This window comes from Scardinius erythrophthalmus (genome assembly GCF_964197995.2).
Source record: "Scardinius erythrophthalmus genome assembly, chromosome: 5".
Classification (NCBI taxonomy): domain Eukaryota; kingdom Metazoa; phylum Chordata; class Actinopteri; order Cypriniformes; family Leuciscidae; genus Scardinius; species Scardinius erythrophthalmus.
In genome coordinates this window covers 31,295,806-31,313,960 of record NC_138225.1, presented here as the reverse complement: position 1 = coordinate 31,313,960, position 18,155 = coordinate 31,295,806, and the positions used below count along the sequence as shown (strand labels likewise).

The 18,155-nt window shown below is 36.3% G+C and overlaps 2 protein-coding genes across 5 annotated transcripts in view; both read left to right on the top strand.

Annotated features, from left to right (window-relative positions):
• The first annotated feature begins 1,588 nt into the window (after positions 1–1,588).
• ifngr2 (interferon gamma receptor 2) lies at positions 1,589–6,737 on the top strand. 3 transcript variants are annotated; one of them, XR_014030247.1, is made up of 9 exons: positions 1,589–1,963; positions 2,072–2,201; positions 2,444–2,601; positions 2,686–2,840; positions 2,959–3,106; positions 3,307–3,467; positions 3,735–3,890; positions 5,678–5,751; positions 6,122–6,737. XR_014030247.1 is itself a non-coding variant. In XM_081366378.1 (7 exons), exons 1-7 carry the CDS (start codon positions 1,912–1,914, stop codon positions 3,858–3,860), a joined length of 930 nt encoding a protein of 309 aa, XP_081222504.1. In that variant the 5' UTR covers positions 1,589–1,911; the 3' UTR covers positions 3,861–5,641. The 3 variants fall into 3 exon arrangements, 1 of the variants encoding a protein (XP_081222504.1); XR_014030248.1 differs by having other exon boundaries at positions 3,735–4,603; XM_081366378.1 differs by lacking the exons at positions 5,678–5,751; positions 6,122–6,737 and having other exon boundaries at positions 3,735–5,641.
• A 5,228-nt stretch (positions 6,738–11,965) lies between these two features.
• The window catches only part of slc4a4a (solute carrier family 4 member 4a), a gene marked incomplete at its 5' end in the record, with an annotated part of 66,124 nt that continues 59,934 nt past the window's right edge, over positions 11,966–18,155 (top strand). For both annotated transcript variants that reach the window (XM_081367079.1, XM_081367078.1), the window contains 2 exons: positions 11,966–12,363; positions 12,506–12,594. In XM_081367079.1, the coding sequence (XP_081223205.1) occupies positions 12,578–12,594 (17 nt within the window). The remainder of the gene's footprint in view (positions 12,364–12,505; positions 12,595–18,155) is intronic.

The following is an 18,155-nucleotide window of genomic DNA, read 5'->3' as shown; positions in this document are numbered from 1 at the left end:
ATTCATCAATAGTCCTGTCCTGTGACATTTAAAAAAATTAGATTCTCAATTAATCTCTCAATTAATATGAGGACAAAAAAGGTTATATAATCACTTTAATTTAAGTAAAATGTGTGTTTTAAATAAATAAAGTCTGGTTTCACAGACAGGGCTTAGATTAAGCCAGGATTGGGCTTTAGTTCAATTAGTTAAACATTTTTTTAAATGTGCCTTAGAAAAAAAGGCTGATGCAAATAAGATGTGGTGTGCATCTTGAGACAAAACAATGGCATTGACACATTTTTAAATATGCTAGTGCAAGTTGCTTTTAGTTACAACAGCTTAAACATGCATTTTAGTCTATGACTAGGCTTAAAGTGTCATGAAACCCTGAACCAAATTTTCTGAGATTTTAACAGAGGTTTGTGTGTTGAACACCATTGAAGACAATGTTAGCATCTGTTAGATTTAATAGTAGGGGGAAAATGGTTAAATATTAGTTTTATTCCGCTATTTTCATCTTCCGGGTTTAAAAAAAATGTTCAGTGTGGCAACAAAGTTATTTTCAGATTTGGCGTTAAAAGTGCAAGAAATATCAATCATTGCAATCTAATCTAAACCAAATAAACATTAAACAACAATACTAATGCTTATGTAACTGTTTTCTGATGCATTTACACAGGACAGATCTGAATTTGTAAGCTTGTTTGTGATGTGCAAAGTATGTTAATTGCAAAGAAAAATACCAAAAATACAGAATATGTAAGTAAAGACAGTCACAATCTTTAATTCAAAGATATTTTCTCTTGTTCCTCTTTGCTGTTCTCTATTACTGTGACCGTAGACTCTGACTGCTGGGACTTGGACATGCTTGCAGAGGAAACCTATTATGCAGAACCTACATAAAGGGAAAGAACAAAAATACATAAATAGAAAGGAGTAAACATGGTCACTAGTAGGTTGTGAAGGCTGTCAATCAAAATGTGGACTGGTGATGTGTTCCCTATCAGAAAACAAATGGATAATTCGGTCAATTAAACTTACAGAATAAAATTAACAGAATTTATCAACTTGTTGCCTGCTGTGGTTGTTCTAATTCTCATCTTTTCTAAAAATATGAAAGTTTTTGGTTTAATATATAAGACTGATCTGATTTCATGTTGTTTTGTATTTTATTTGTTCATTGTTTATTTTGTTGGATTTTAGTTGGACTTGGTCAGAGCTGTTTCAAAAATAGTTATCTGCATGATACCTGCTGCCTTTGGGCTCAGTCATGTTTAATTTAAATGACATGCAAAATAAAGACATGTTATGCTACCTTGTGATGTAATGGTGTTTTTTGGAAGGGACTAAAGAACAAAGATTTTTTATCAGCTGAAAGGAAGAATACAAATGTTTTATTAAGTTAGATAGACATAACAGTTTCAGGTTATGTTTTGGTGTTGGTAACATGTTCCACATTTGGTTTGTTTGATGGTGGTCACCCTAGTTAAAATCGTATTCGGTACCAAACCTTTATTTTACTGTCTATGTACCAAACTAGCATCAAATGCGAGTCGAGCATGCGTCTCTGTCTCGCTATATAATAATATAATCTCGCGTAACTTCGACACGAGTCGTGGGCGGAACGCGGAAGCTGGGAAGTCACAGATAAACGGAATTGAATCTGATCCAGCCACTAATTGTAATATAACGCTTACAAATAGGATTTATAACTAAAGAAGAAGTTAGAACACAGTTCTGTAGTATTTATTATTGGGTTTAACAGAATTGTATTGTGTGAGATCCTCTACTGAACTCCGTAGATTACGCTGTTTACTGTAAGATCCTAAGAGGAAGTAGCTGCTAGCGTGTTTCAACAGAATACCAGAATGGCGCTTCACCAAAAAGCCCAGGTTTCATGGTGAAAAATATGGATACAAAACTGTCGAAATGATCCGCCACCTTCACGTAATATCGGTTTTGATACTGATAATCAACATCGGTAAGGACTCAAATGATATGATTTGTGGAATTGCCTCAATTATAGTATTTAAAACAACGTGTCACTGTTTTCGTGTCCTTAAAACAGCGTATATCTGTTTTATTTCAGAGAGGACATTCGGCTTAAAGCCTCCTCAAGATGTCAAGATAGAGGGATCATATCTGCGGGGATCATATCTGAAGTGGAAGTCTTCCAACGATGACAACGTGCTGTATTCACTACAGTACAACCCTAAAGAGTAAGCATATTATGTTAAATGTATAGTTCAACTAAAATTAAATTGTCATCATTTACTCACCCTCATGTTCCAAACCATGTTGATGTTTTTTTCTTTCTACGAGAGTTATATAGAATTTCAGTCACTTTCATTGACTCTTTTTCCATACAGTTAAAAATGTAATGGTGACTGAGGCGGTCATATATAACACCTGCACTATCATCTTGCCTTTAACTTATTCTGTATTGTTTTTTTGATTTTAGCAAATCAGAGGATGAGTGGCTCAATGTGTCGAGCCATATTGGAACAAAATTCAGAATCACTCCTGAATCAACTCCTGGAGCGGTATTCCGAGTTCGCACAGAGAAAGGAAACAACGTGTCAGAATGGCAGTATTCAAATCCAGTCCAGTGTGTAAATGGTAAAGATTGCTTTATGTGATTATATATGCACCTTCCATTTTAAATGTTTGTTTATCACCATCTATGTTCTTTGTGTTTCACAGTTGCGTCTTGTCGTCCTGTGACGAATCTGATTGTAACACCTGAAAGGGTTTCCCTGACTATGGCACATATGGATGAGAGTTTGGAGAAAGAATATGGAGAGCACATTGAATTTAATATATCATACTGGAAAGTAGATAATGGAGGATCCCCTAAGGTCTCTTGCATCCTTCACAAAAAATAAAAAAATAAAAATCATGTAAACAAACATTCATTCCATTTCTGTTGGAGGACTAGTGTAAAGCTGACAAGAGTTTTTTTTTTTATTCCTACAGGTATTGTCTTTTAGTACAAATAGAAAGAATGAACCCTTTCCTGAACTGGAATCGGAGCAAAACTACTGTTTCCAGGTTGAATATTTGCTTTACAATAAGCGTTATGGAAATGCTAGCAAGGAAAGATGTGAAATCATCCCGGAAACACGTGAGTCTTATTCACTTATTTATTACTAGAGCACAGACTGCATCAGCTTCATTCAGAGTGTGTGTGATTAAACCCAATCAGAAATTCATTAACTTTCAGATACTGAAATGAATCACATGCTGAAATACATTATTCATTTTGTTCAAGTGCATTAATTGTTTAACTGAAATGTGTTCTTTCATTCCTTTCTTCCTGTGTAGCTGAAGCAGCAAGGAGACGTGTTTTGCTCTATAGTATTTTAACCACATTTTTTGTTTCGTCCATGTGTGGTATCTGCATTTTTGTACTTTTTAAATACCACAAAAAGGTGAAACAACTATTACAGCCAGTCCAGCTGGACATTCCTGCCCACTATCGAGAGGTACACATCCATATTTTATAATTATTAATCAATTGAGATAAAGTAAAGTAACTGAATGGTAGCTCTAATATGGCAACCTATAACAATTAACTACTTTTTTGATAAATATTGTTTTGGTGCATGTTGTCGAATTTGAGATCTGAAGAGGCCTGCTATCATCAGGCAACACATTTTTCTTAAATGATCATTCATCAGTTCGAAGAGTTAATGTAAATTATTTTATTGTTATTTTTAAGATGAGTATTTATGTTCTTTCCCTTTATGTAGGTTCTGTATGGTAGGTTTCCTCTGCAAGCATTTCCAAGTCCCAGCAGTCAGAGTCTACGCTCATGTGACTTGATCACAGTAATAGAGATAGAGGAAGAGGAACAAGAGAAAAGATCTTTGACTTAAAGATTGTGACTGTCTTTACATACATATTCGGTATTTTTGGTATTTTTCTTTGCAATTAACATACTTTGCTCATCACTAACAAGCTTACAAATTCAGATCTGTCCTGTGTAAATGCATCAGAAAACAGTTACATAAGCATTAGTATTGTTGTTTAATGTTTATTTGGTTTAGATTAGATTGCAATGATTGATATTTCTTGCACTTTTAACACTAAATCTGAAAATAACTTTGTTGCCACACTGAAATTTTTTTTTTCCTTTGGCAAGTTTTTGCACAAATATTTTTTAAGTAAATTTCACATATGGGATTAAGTAAACTCTACTTAACTAAGATAAGTGAAAGTAACTAAGGAAATAAGTAATTTTAACTTGGCTAGTAAAAGGTTGAGTAATTAGTAATTTATTTAGTTGAAGTTTCCTTTGCAATACATTTCAAAAATACCCAATTAATACAATAGATATTAAGACAGTATATCTTCATATCAGGCGTAAAGTGTTATGAATGCAGAGATCTCAATACTTGGTAGACAATACACAATAACGGTAACATTTGATGGATAATTTTTGTGTTTGAATGTGTCATTCTGAGTAGAAAAGTAACTTCAAATGTCACAAAATTGCACACTACTAATCCTAACAACTAAAGCAATGATAAAACAGTGCAAGTACAGCTGGAAAACTGAAAAATCAACCTCATTAATTATTCAAGGCCCAGTGCATGATGGGAACACCCGTATCAGAAAAGTTGAGTAATTTTACTTAATTTTATAATAACGTTGATATTTACACTTTCATTTCTACACACTTGAATTGAGTACTAATAGACTTTACTTAGTTTTTTTTTTAATTCTTACCTGAACTAACTTTTTCATGTAAATTACATTGTTTTTTCTGTAGTACTTCACCACAAAATCATTTTTATCAGTGCACAGTTTTAGAATAATGTAATCGCTATCTACATTTAATCTGCATAAGTATCAATGATGGGCTAAGTAGAGATTCAGCTAAAGAAAATAACTAATTAAAAAAAAAAAAAAAAAAAAGAATTCTTCAAATCACTGTAATGTATTTTAGTTGTTTATATTTGGCCATAACAATAACTGGTTGCTCCATTTGACCCTCTGATATTCTTTCCCTATTTCAACTAAACTCCTGTTACAACACAAGTTCTCAGTTTTCAGTATTGCATACGAGTTTACTTTATTATATTTCAAAATTCCCTTTAAATAGCTGTACACAGTTTGTCTTCCCTCAGAGCATAATTTCTTGTATATGTCCCTCATTTACATTTTACTCTATGTTTTTATATATGTATAGTTTTGTTGAATGTCTTTTTTATTGTGAAATTCATTTGGCTGCCAAAATGTAAAAATATATTGAAGCATTTCATAGAGCAACTATATCTATCTACACTGATGATGGAGTTAATTAGGAAAAGTAGACTCTGTCTCAGCTTATTTTAATTGCGTTCAATTGGTCTGCTTTTGATAAAAGCCTGCACTTGTTTGTATTTTTCTATGTTCTTGTCGAAAGGTTTTTGTTAGTGCCTACATTTGTGATAATGGTCATTTAACATGCAATACAAAGTTTTGTGGGAGCTTAATAATTTGTATACTGTGAAATTGTACAATGATAGTGTAGTTTTTAGTGAATGTTTGATTAATAGCTTTAATATAACCAATGAACATTGGAGATTTGAAACTACTGCTAAGCTCTCACTGTGTTCTTTGTTGATTTTTTTTTTTTTGCACAACTGTGAAATTATACTTATAAAACAGTTTATCTGTTTATTTTTCTTTCTTGTTTTGATTTATACAGATACATTTTATTGTGAACCAGCTCAAGACAAAATGTGCAAAGTCTCTCATTGTGAAATAGGCGCTATAAAAAAGGTAAATTACTTTAAAAAAAAAGACAGAAGCGTGTTTCCTCTTCTTGCATTATTTTCAGTTATTAGCATGGGTTGAGTATGTTAATTGCTTGATGTACAATATGGAGATTTTACCTTAAAAAAAAACTACTTTTTCAAACCACAAGAGGGCACAAGCATACTTGACAAATTATGATTGTTATTCTTATATTTTAGTGCATTGATTTTAATAAGCACTCAAGGAAAAGCCAACTACAAACTTCCTAAACCTTTCTGCTTTTCTCAGAAAACCAGAATTAGTCATATTTTTTTACCTGATGAAAAGACGGGAGTGAAATACCAAGACTGTTTTAGTCTGAACTGTGAACTTCTGCACCCTGTTTTCTCTACAGAACATCCGATCTTTGCATGAGACTGAAGCGAAGAATGTGCCAGCGGCATGCAATGTGTTGGATAGCTTTAGAGATGATAGGGAACAGACTTAAACCCCTTAACTGTTCCTCCTGAAGCCATTGTCTCAATATCTCCATCAAAGGAATGTTAAGCCTCCATGCATTATACACAGTGAGGAAAGAAGGGCTTCAAATACTTGAAGCAGACAGGTGTTTACACAAGTGATGCTTGCTTTGACACGTGGATGTTTGTGTCCTGAGAAAGACATACAGATTGTCAAAGAGTTTGTTATTATCTAAACACTTTAAACTACCATGAAAAAAGCACCCAAAGCCAGCCTCAGAAGTTGGTATTGGATGGTTTTAGCTGGTTTAAGCTGGTCTTTTGACCTATATCTTGACTAACAGGCTGGCCAAGCTGTTTAGCTGGACGGCCAGTTGGTCTTCCAGCTAAGGCTAAGGCTGTTTTAGCTAGCCTACATTTTTGTTGTTATTTTTTTCTTTAGAAAAGACTTTTACTATATGCTAATGAAAGCAAACGCTGTGTAGAACAACTCTGATACAGTATAACCTTCGGTCTATGGGTCTAATAAAACCATTCTTGTGTGCAAAGGTCAATCTCTCAAGGAATGATTTAAAGAATGGAAAGAAGTACTTTTGATTCAAAAGGATGTTTTAAAAGTTGAGGTGATCATCAGCTTGGAGTCGCAACAAATGCTCAAATTAATTTAGAGTTGCATTCATTGATTAATGTGTGCAAACTTTAGTCATTTTAACAGGATTGATTTTTATATGAGCATTAATTCTCGTTAAATGTTAGAAAGCAAGCTAACAACTGCATACTCATTACCACAACATGCTACAGTCTTATACCTTTTAAAAGTATGGAGTCAGTAAGATTTATTTAAAAATAAAGTAATTTTATGCATCAAGGATAATTGATCAAAAGTGACAGTAAAGTCATATATAATGTTACAAAAGATTTCAATTTCTGAAGGCTGTTCTTTTGAACTTTCTATTAATCAAAGAATCCTGAAAAAATAAATTATAGAGAAGAAATATAAAATGTTTCAGGAGCAGCAAATCAGAATTTCTGAAGAATCAAGCGAGTCATGCAATGTTACATTTGACAAAATTACATTTTAAAATAGGCCTATATTAAATAGAATTTTTTTAATTGTTATAATATTTCACAATATTACCATTTTGTACAGTACAAATTTGGACTGTATTTTCAATCAAATAAATGAAAAACAAACATTTCATAAATCTTACCAAGCTTAAACTTAATTTGAACAGTAGTGAACAAGCATGTCTTTAGCCAATGTGCAACCCATAGTCAAATATTTGAGAATCAAAACATATTTTTAAGCAGCAAACCACATTATAACTTACTATATATTCTTATCTATTTATGACAAGCGTATAAATATTTGTTATCGGAATGGACTTTCAATCTAACATGAACAAGATGTAATACACTAAATGAGATTACAAAGATTATTAATTTCATAATGGTCGTATGCTTTATTACAAAGGTTTTCACCTCAGACGACAGAATGTGTGCGCTTACATAGAATAGGCCTATATATATATTTTTTTTTTTTTAAATAATGAAGATATCTTGCTGTTTCCTATCAATAGTGTAAATCAGTGTTTCTCAACTGGTGGGAAGACTGTTTTAAGACTGTTCTGGCTGGGCTGTGGAGTGTGCAGTCATAGAAACAAGATCAACAGCAACAAAAAAACGTAACTCTAAATGTTTTCTGATGTGAGACTTTTATTATGAAAGACATGTGTGAAAGCTGTTGACTCTTTTGTCAGATGCAGTTTAAGTAAAGAGTGCCTGAGAAAAACATGTTGTCCCGAAATGTGTAAATGTGGCCGCACACGTTTTATATCTCTCCACTAGCGCAAAAGAAACTACGAACATGCAACGTCATGGTCTTGTTGTCAATTAGTAAGTCATGTAATAAAAGTAAAGTACCAATAAAATCAGTGACAGAAAACCGGACCAACAAAGTAAATAGCGACGTGTTTTGTAAGATTTTCTTTTCTGTTTTCGTGTTCAGTGTTTTCTACACCTTGCACCATGGACTTTCTGGTAGTGAAACTACTGTGCCTTGAGAGCTTCGCGACATATGTGGAGTGGGTGCTGGCTTCCTGCGGATCAGCGTTCACCATCGAGGGCGCCTACCCCACTGCCCATTCAGTGCCCAGCCAGAAGCACCTAGATGACAAGGATCGATGCCCTGACCCCACTGCAGGTATAGTGCGACGGAGATCGCCGCAATGTATGAGCCTGCGCCCCCAAGAGTGACAGAGGATCACATCGCCACGGAGCCCGAGCAGCGTGACCAGGTGTGTGAGCCGGCCGAGCCATCCATCGTCGAGGGAGTGCTGGTGGACTTCGAGGGTTCGGAAGTGAGGGTTCGGTACACACACACACACACACACACACACACACACACCGCCACTGAAAGTGAGTGTTTGGCCAAAGACACTTTTTGATTTGGAGTTTGGAGTGGACATTATTCTATCTCCGGAACCCGAACCAGCCTGTCTTCTGCCTGTCTCGCTCCGTCTCCAGCTTCGGTGTGCTACGATCTGCCTCGACCCGTCGCTCTGGCACCCGCACTCCTTCTGCCCTCGACCTCAGCGTGGACCATCGGCCATTCAGCCTCGCCAGACTCCCTCGGCATGTCGGCTCCACCTGGGTCAGACATCGCTTCACCTGTCTGCTGCTCTCTGGTCCTCCACCCCTTCAGCTGCAGCTCGCTCCGCTCTACCTCAGGCTCCGCCTCTGCCCTCGGTCACTCAAGCTTGCACTCAGACCTCCGGATCCCCACCTCGATCTTGGGAGGTCGTCACTGAGGCTCAGTCGCGGCCACCTAGTTCGTCGTAATCTCTCCACCACCTCGGCTCATCGGCTGCGCGGTGGGCTCCATTCACGCCGTCATTGCCTCCTGTCCTGTAATCCCCATGGCGGCCCTCATCAGTGTTCCTCCATGGCTCCTCCCACCATCAACGCCGCCATGGGGCACTCCTCTGGCTGTTGCCTGGATATAGAGCCATCATCCCCGGCTCAAGGTCATCCCTTGGCTCACTTCACCTTCATCACCACCCTGGACTTTGTTGTTCGTCCTTCTCCCGGTTGTCCATCCAGCCCTAGAACTTCCTCCTGCCTGTCTGCGCCCTCCCTTCGCCATCCCCTCATCCTCTTCGTCTCCTCTTCTCCACGGCGCAAGGTCGCGCCTACCGGGAGGGGGCGTTCTGTCACAATCACGTTAGTTTGGACTTGTTGTGTTTGGTCATCGTCTGCCAAAGTCATTTATTTGTTAATGAAGTTAACAGTGCACTCATCAATCACCATCATTATCACCTGTATATATGTTCATTTCTGTTTCAGTTCAGTGTCCAGTGTTGTCTATTGTGGATGTGTTGTATGTTGCTCTGTTCGTTTGGATTACCCGTTGGATTTATTAAATATTACCTTATTGCCTTCATCTTCATCTTCGTTTTCAGCCCCATGACACCCACATACTCAAAATGATCAAGATGAACTATGATGATGATAACAGTATTGGGTGTAAAATTATTTCTCATGCTCCTAAAAGAGTCTAGCCTATTTATCTTGATGCTGATACCAATGAGTTATGTAGCTACATGATGAATTAAAACCGCTTTAAAGATTTCAGCCCTTTAAAAACACAGTATTTAAAAAAAAAAAAAAATCATTATAGATTTTGAGATGATAGTTTTTGAGTTCACAAATGGTCAAGTGTTTAGTTAATAGTATGCCGATGGATGTAGATTTGTATTTTGAGAGCTCTTACTGGAAGTCTCCCAAAAACCAATTATATAACTTGAAGGCAATACACAGCAGTCTTTACGTGACATGATCTCCCTGGAGTCAATGACAAGATCCTCTCTTGATCTGAGTGTCTGTGTGTGTGTATTTTCCTCTTGCCTCAAGGTGAGAAGGTTGGTGTACTTGTCTTGTAAGTATAGTATTTATGAGAAGGAAAACAAGAGGGAAAGAAAAGGGATGAACTGCATAGATTCCAGGAGTCTCCAAACATCAAGAAGAAACATCAAAATAAGACTGTCTGGATCAAAAATGTTTAGAGACAGTTGAAACTTCAAAACTGTTGCATGCCATCATAAATGCTTTAGAAAGCTCTCAGAGTGATGTTTTAGTTTGGGAGAATGGATTAAGATTGTCTGCCAAGAAAAAAAGTCAATAGAGCAACAAGGCCTTCAAAATCCCTTCAGTGGTTTATTTTGCTCATTTAAAATCTGCAGATAACACCATACACATAGCCTACTTCTGTCCTTGTCTATCCACATAACTATAGCAACCTACAGCCTGTCTGAAACAGTTTGAAGGCAACTCATAATGTCTTAATTCTTTTCTGCATACATATGGGAAACATTTAAAGAATATTTTACTTTACAATGAATAGTGTGTTTGAAAAAAAGGCAAAATAAACAGAGAATCAAGTAAGCATTGAATTTAGTCTGATTTGAAGTCACCATAAATTCATGTGAAAGAAACCATTGATTAATTTGCCCTTGTAATCTTTAATCAAAATAACTTCACCTCCAAAAGACCATCGCAACTTCCGTTTTGTGCCAACTTTAAAAACATTTGCTATGTTACATAACAAAAACTGCAACCGTTTGATTTGTCAATCATTGTACTCATCATTTAACCTCTAATTAGTTCATTAATTAGAATGTGTAATTTATGTTGTTGAACAAAACAGGTAATCTTTTTAAAGTAATGTTAACAGATCCGTTTAAAATGAAAACCCATACGAAATTTCCAAGGGAACTCAAGGCTAGAAAATGCTAAATCTCTTCTGAGTTTTATAGGACTACAAAATGAGCATCTCTATGAAAGCAACATAAATTCTTCTAATTCAAAAACATAAATGGTATAAATTGTAATGCTGACAATTTTCATTACGCTCTGAAAATAAGATCTTTGAATTCATCTATTCTCCACGCAGCTTATGTAGGAGACCTTTAAATCATTAAATCAAATTTATTCTAAAAGAAAACTATTGATATTTCTAAATGATTATTTCAGCTAAAGGTTCAGCTACGGTTCAAATCTCAAAAGCGCAAATATATATAAAAAAACAGCTATTATTAATAGTTATCCGTTAGGCTACTTTCCACCACCATCAAAGTTTCATTCACCCGCAGTATTCAATTAAGTGTTCTGCCTGTTCTGTGATTCAGACAAAAAACAAACAAACAAACAAACAAACAAACAAACAAACAAACAAACAAACAAACAGAGAGTGTGTGTAAAGAAAGTAAATATTTAAATATGACTGTTATAAAAAAAAAAAATTCAACCATTATTTTTGCCTACCATCCTCTAACTCCCTTTGCACATATGGCTATTATTCCTACCGGGGAGAACAAAAGAATGGCTGACCTTCAGAGAGAGAGGCTCTCCGACTGAGCATTTAATACTAGAGTGTTTGTGTGTAAATGTGTATGTGTCTAAGTAGCATGTTCTGTTTGGTTTCTGTTTCATCCAACTGAAATGAAACCTAACCTAACAAAACATATAACATAACATAACATAACATAACATAACATAACATAACATAACATAACATAACATAACATAACGATTAATAGCCTAGGCTATAACAAAATAAAATAAAATATCCATCTTTCAATAAATCTTATTAAGAAAAGTGCATTCAAATAAGCCTACATTATAACTTTAACATGAAAACATTTCGCACGTTTTACCTAACGTGTATTTTGACTTACCTGAGTAACTGTGTGAGATTTCTTCAGAAGGTGTCGCTGTGTCTCACGTGAACGTGAAGTAGCCACAAGGTGCGCGCGCGCGCGCTCACGAAGTAGGCTACCTGCTTTCTTTCCTCCCTCCGCCAAACTCCGGGTCCACTTTGAATCCGTTGATCACTTGAGCGCACATTAAACTAGACACGCGGGTTTCTTATGTCGCTGAGGCGTGTACCATATTCATTCGTCTTCTTACGGTAGTGAATTGCCGTCTTCTCAGAGAAATATGTGTTAGTCTCATCTTACCCAAGGTAAACTTCTTGACCTCCCACCCCACTCGTGCTGTGACGTGACTGGCAGCGGCTAGTAATAAATGAAACGCGCATTTTGAAGCGTCCAGTTGTTCTGCTGCTTCAGCAGACGCGCGTCTGTCACATGCGGCGGGGCACATTCAGACAGAACTGGAGGTATTTTTAATGTTCTTTTCTTTGTCACTTTTTTGTTCTTCTTGCTATTAGAAAAAGTTCTTCTAAGGAGTAATTAAAACCAGTGTTGTCAATGTTTTGAGAGCGCCCAGTAACCGGACAGTTGACACGTTTGCCGTTGCAGTGTTTCTATTGATCGCGCTGGACTGAAACACCAAACCACTGGGATAAACTATCAGCTATTCAACTTCACAAAATGAGCGCCGGGAAGAGGTAAGAAATCCCGAAAACTGTTTCTATATTAACCGGTTCTGTGATTCGGGTTACAGTTCAGTTAACAAGTCTCATCCAATTCATAGCAGAAGAATAGCATCTGAAAGCCCCATATACAATAACAAACACTGTAAACTGTTTATATGAATGAGTCTCCACACATGGGACAAAACAAACCACACAACTTTATCATTATACGTTTTCACGTCCAGCACCGTCATAGGCAATGCACGAAAACCTTTCTAAAATGAATCTAGGCTATAGCCATTCTGAAGGTCCTCTTTCCATATCTAATCTGCTGCAAGTTCAACATCACAAGCTCTGTTTAGCTTTATAGTGTTTTTGTTATTGTTGCAGTTTGGAGTAATTGCATTTGTACAGTATTAATGATTTCTACCATTGTCTCTATTGGTCAACTCAATCATACAAATTATGAAGACATTCTGTTGGATATTGTATTAGTAATGTCCCTCATTTTAAGTTATTAGTAACTAACTTTATCAGAACAAGTTGGCTACTGCATTTAATATGTTATGCAAAATGTGGCTAATTTATCAACACCTTCAGCTGTCAAAACATTAAGATTCAGCTGTAGAAAACATTATTAGTTCCAATCGAACTAATAACAGTTCGATTGGAACTAAAGTCGGCTTGATTGATTGATTGATTGATTCATGTGAACCAATAATAAACATGCAATAGCCCTACAACCAAACTCAGGTCAATGCTTTTCATGTTCAGCAGATACATCCAACACAATCTGTTAATATGTAGGCCTAAACCTATTTATACCTATATTTTTTCTCCTTTGTAGTCTGCTGTGTCCCAGTTCTCAAAAATCAGCGATACAATATCACACAGAAGCTAAAAATATTGGAGAATTATTCTCTCATTTGAGGCCAGATATGTAATCCAAACTGTTATCCATAAAACACTAAAGAAATCACTTAAAAAAAAGAGAACTAATTGATTTCATTTGCCTTTATGGGAATATTGGCCATATTTATAAATAGTTAAAAATATTCTGTTACCACTTACCAGTCTTGCTTATATTGTTAAGTGTGGGTGTAGTTTATTATGCTATACTATTTCCCATGTATTTACCTTCAAAGACTTTTAAATATGTTCTTAATTCTGGTCAGTCGTCAGTTGCCCAAGACAGCAATGCTTGAGATGATACTTTACCCAATTGACACTAAAGTGTTTTTAAGGAAACGTGAGGTGAACTCATCTCATGTGAAGGAGCACTGTGTGCATGCTGTGTCTATATCTGTTCCATAGGTGGCAATGAAGATTGGGGGAGGAAGAGGGACAGTTTTAATCTGATGGGACAGAGTGTGATGTTCAAAGTTTCAATGCGGATCTTTCATTTTTTTTTTTTTTTTTTTGTGTGTGTGCCTTCTTCCCATAATGGTTGACAAAAGTAAAATTTTCCAATGAATATTTTCCCTTTTGACAAATCAAAACACTCACCGTGCTCTCCCTGCTAATTTGGTGCTGAGACAAAAGTACATGTAAAAAATACATAAAAATTATCTTAGAGGCAAAGGTAGGCTCTCGATTAACCCAGGGTTTGTTAAAAAATGCAAAAAAGTCTGCACTCTAAGAATTATTTGTTACAAACAGGAGATAAAGAATATACAAACGTATGTATTCTTTATCTCCTGTTTGTAACAAATAAAGTATTAGAGTGCAGACTTTTTTGCATTTTTGTACCTTTTAACAAACCCTGGGTTAATCGAGAGCCTACCTTTGCCTCTTTTTTCCCCCACAATTTGTACATTCAATACAAGTAAGATTACTGTAAACAGGATTGTTTTGTAGAAGTCTGTGATTTATAATACGGGTTATCATTTTTGACACTGTCTATAAAGCTGGTATTGTTGATGGTTGCTATTAACAGTATTAACCATGCTGTGTGTAAAGTCTAGCTGTTACAAAGAGACAGTCATGTCCACAAGCTCTGTGTTAGCCATTATTCATTGACCTTTTAACCAGTCGTCTAGTATTATATCACGTCACGGATAACCAAGTGCTATACAATAATTTACACCTTGTTTGGGTCACAGTTAACCTACCGTATATAGTTATTGTTTAACAACATGTATAATTGTAAAACCCCCACAGACCTTGTGATATAGTTTTTTAAATGGTCGTTAGTGCATTATTAACTGTTAGCTTTTAACTTTTATAAAAGTTAAATGGCCCTTTGGGTGACTTATAGCTTGACCTGCTGTAGACTGTCACCTAGGCTCATTGGAAAAACGTGCCTCTATCTACATTTTTGCAAAACTCCAAAAAATGTACCTATACATGCAATTCATTGCAGTTTCTAGCTGAAATGAACACTAGAGGCAGTAACATGCTAACAATTCCTTTTAAAGTCAGCATGAAGAGTCTTTTATTCCCTATTGTGACACATATCCCAGTGAAATGGCTTCATGTATGAGAAAATTTTTTAGGGTGGGACATGATTTTGTCCATGGGGAACTGATTAGATTGTTGCATGGTTGTGGTTTGCAATAGCTGTGATGTCATGTGAGTGACAGGTTGATCCCGCCCCCGCACCAGTTAACAAGTCATCAAAGAATAGAAAAGATGTCGCTGCAAGAGGAAGGAGAAGTTATTTTGAGTAAAGATTAAGGCACATGAATTTAGTCAAAAATAATGATACGCACGGATAAATCATTTATAATAAACACCACAATATTCCATTAAAAATAAGATTCGTCCATCTTGACCTCATGGTGACTTTAAAACAAATTATGAATACAGGGGCAGATTATCGATTAACAAAGACTTATTTTCGTGCGGTTCCTTGCGTAATACTTCATTATCTTAAAATACTTTAGTGCATGATTTCTAAACTGATACACGTTTGCGCTTGTATCACATAATCCTCTCGATGTGCCACCACTCACAGGACATTTCATTTCATTAGACAACCAACAAAATAAAGCAAAGATAAAACTGAACACACTTCTAGCGCCACTCATTTGGCATTTCACTGAAACATGCAAGAAGCAATGTGATATCATTGTGCAGAAATGTCACCACAGGCACGCTTTTTTCAATGAGCCTGGGTTACTGAATTGAGTGGCTAAACTTGGCATCTTTTCAGCATGCCTGATTGCATCTAGTCGAGATATGCAGTGACACTGGGCTCTCAGGGAGCTCTGTGCTCTTATCAGAGGAATAAGCTCTATCCTTCCTGTTTGTTTACATTTTGGTTTGTTTTTATGGTTTTGTAAACATTCAGTGACAATTCATGTTGTAAGGAGCCCACAGAGGAAATCATTATCTGAGTGTGTTCTCCAGGCAAAAAAAGAAAAGGAAAAAAAAGGAAGGTTTTAATGGATTTTAGAATGCACATTTTCAAACCTGAAAAGATGATTGTGATCAGAACAAATAACATCCTATCCATTTTCTGCTCACCTTTAGTCTTACCTTACCTTAGAGAAATGTCAGTGCCTGAATTGTTTCAGTCTGGACTTCTTCCTAAAGTGACAAATAGCAGTCACACCTCGCTAGGAGCAAAAATCTTTGTCCCTATAGTGGACAAATGGCTACATTGTCCTCAAGATGCAATTGTAAAGCACACCACATAGAGTTTACAGCATACCTTTTACATGCAGAGTGTAATGACGTCTCAAAAAAGACATTCCTTTGATGTGTTAATATTCAAATTAGTGTTATTGTACATGGAAGAATTGTGAATCATAGGGGTAAGCTCCCGATAAGGGAGGATTAAAAGAAAAGGAAAGATTTTGATTTCTTTTTTTAAATAAAAAGAGAATGCACAAATAAGAAATGAGAAGTACCACTAGTTTTAGCCAGATCAGGTCGGATGAAAGTTTGCTAACAACTGCTTCATGCCCTACATCAGTCCATTCAGAACTGACTAACAAGAATCATCTTATTATTATAGAAAGATGTAAATGTTATTCTACATTTTGAACATCTTGTGTATTTGTTGGTTTAAAATTGTTTTAGCTCAAATCTAGTGATATAACTGACTTCACTTCATTAAAAAAATCTGAATGGAATAGCATACTCTTATTGAAAGATGTCAATCAGGAAATGAGTACATTTCGGCAGTGTTATGGATTAGTGATGTAGTACGAGTCCGGTCTCGAGACCGATATCTGCTTTCTCGGACTCGACTCGGACTTGTTCCTTTAAAAACTCGGTCTTGACTCGGACTCGACCCTTCAAAGACTCGGTCTTGACTCGGACTCGACCCTTCAAAGACTCGGTCTTGACTCGGACTCGACCCTTCAAAGACTCGGTCTTGACTTGGACTTGGCATAGGCGGTCTCGTCCCCATCACTAGAATACATACCACTAGAAAATTTTTATTTTCTCTGCATGTCCTAACTATGATTAAAAAAGTCAGGGTGGGCTTAACATGTTGAAGACAGAGCAGCACTGTTGAAGCAGTTTAGAAAAATAGGCAGAAGATGATGCATGTGGTAGGGATTTTTTTAATGATAGTAAAAGCATAGTCCATATTAAGACGTTAAGACTGCTCCTCTAAACAATTCCCAATCTAGCTTAGTCTGTAGGCCTAACTGTTGATTATTAACTAGGGTGATATTAAATCATGAATATGAAAACTGACATGTTTTTTATGGTCTTGGTCTCGACTCCTAAAGACTCAGTCTCGACTCGGACTTGCTTCCTCAAAGACTAGGTCTTGACTCGGACTCGACTGAATTTGAAAACCAACGGACTCGGTCTCGACTCGGACTCGACCCTTCAAAGACTCGGTCTTGACTCGGACTCGGCATAGGCGGTCTCGTCCCCATCACTATTATGGATATTCATCCTCCTTATTCCAAACATCCAGTGTATTGGACAAATTTGTTAGAGTTTTGCTGTATGTTTTTGGTATGCTTAGACATGCATCTATTTTATTTTAAATTATTTGTATTATTTTATTTTTGTATTTTATTTTATTTTATTTATAAAATGCATTATTTGCTAACAAATACTACTGTATTTTTCTGAATATAACTCACAATTTTTACATTATTTTTAAATGTAGTAAAATGTAACGTATACTGATGGAATCTCAACCATGCAAATTTGACCTGGCGTGACTTACAGTCAAGTGTGATTTATTTTCCAGAGAAATACAGTAAACATTGATTGTTTGTAAAGTTTCCCATCTCAGGACTGATAAGGATATTTCATTATTGACTTAATGCCAGAAGGGCGAATAATAATGCCCCATAACCATGTGATATTACTCCAGCCTTTTGTTAATGTGCGTGTGTATGCTTCGTGGATCGCTTTTGAGTATAATAGACCAGATGGAGAAATCCGATTGTCATAAACAGTGTTTGTGTTCATGCTCAGTGTTTATTCCACCCACGTGTAGCTTGTTGTATTAGCATTAGTATCGCTCTTTAGCTGATCTGAAATCTGTGTGTGGCAGCCTGGCTCACACCTCCTGGACATCAGACTCAATTAGCATCTTACTAGGCTGCCCAGCCCGCCCCATCCCCCATAGACGGGATTACCCTCCCAATGTCTACCTGACCGCTCCTGCGTACCCT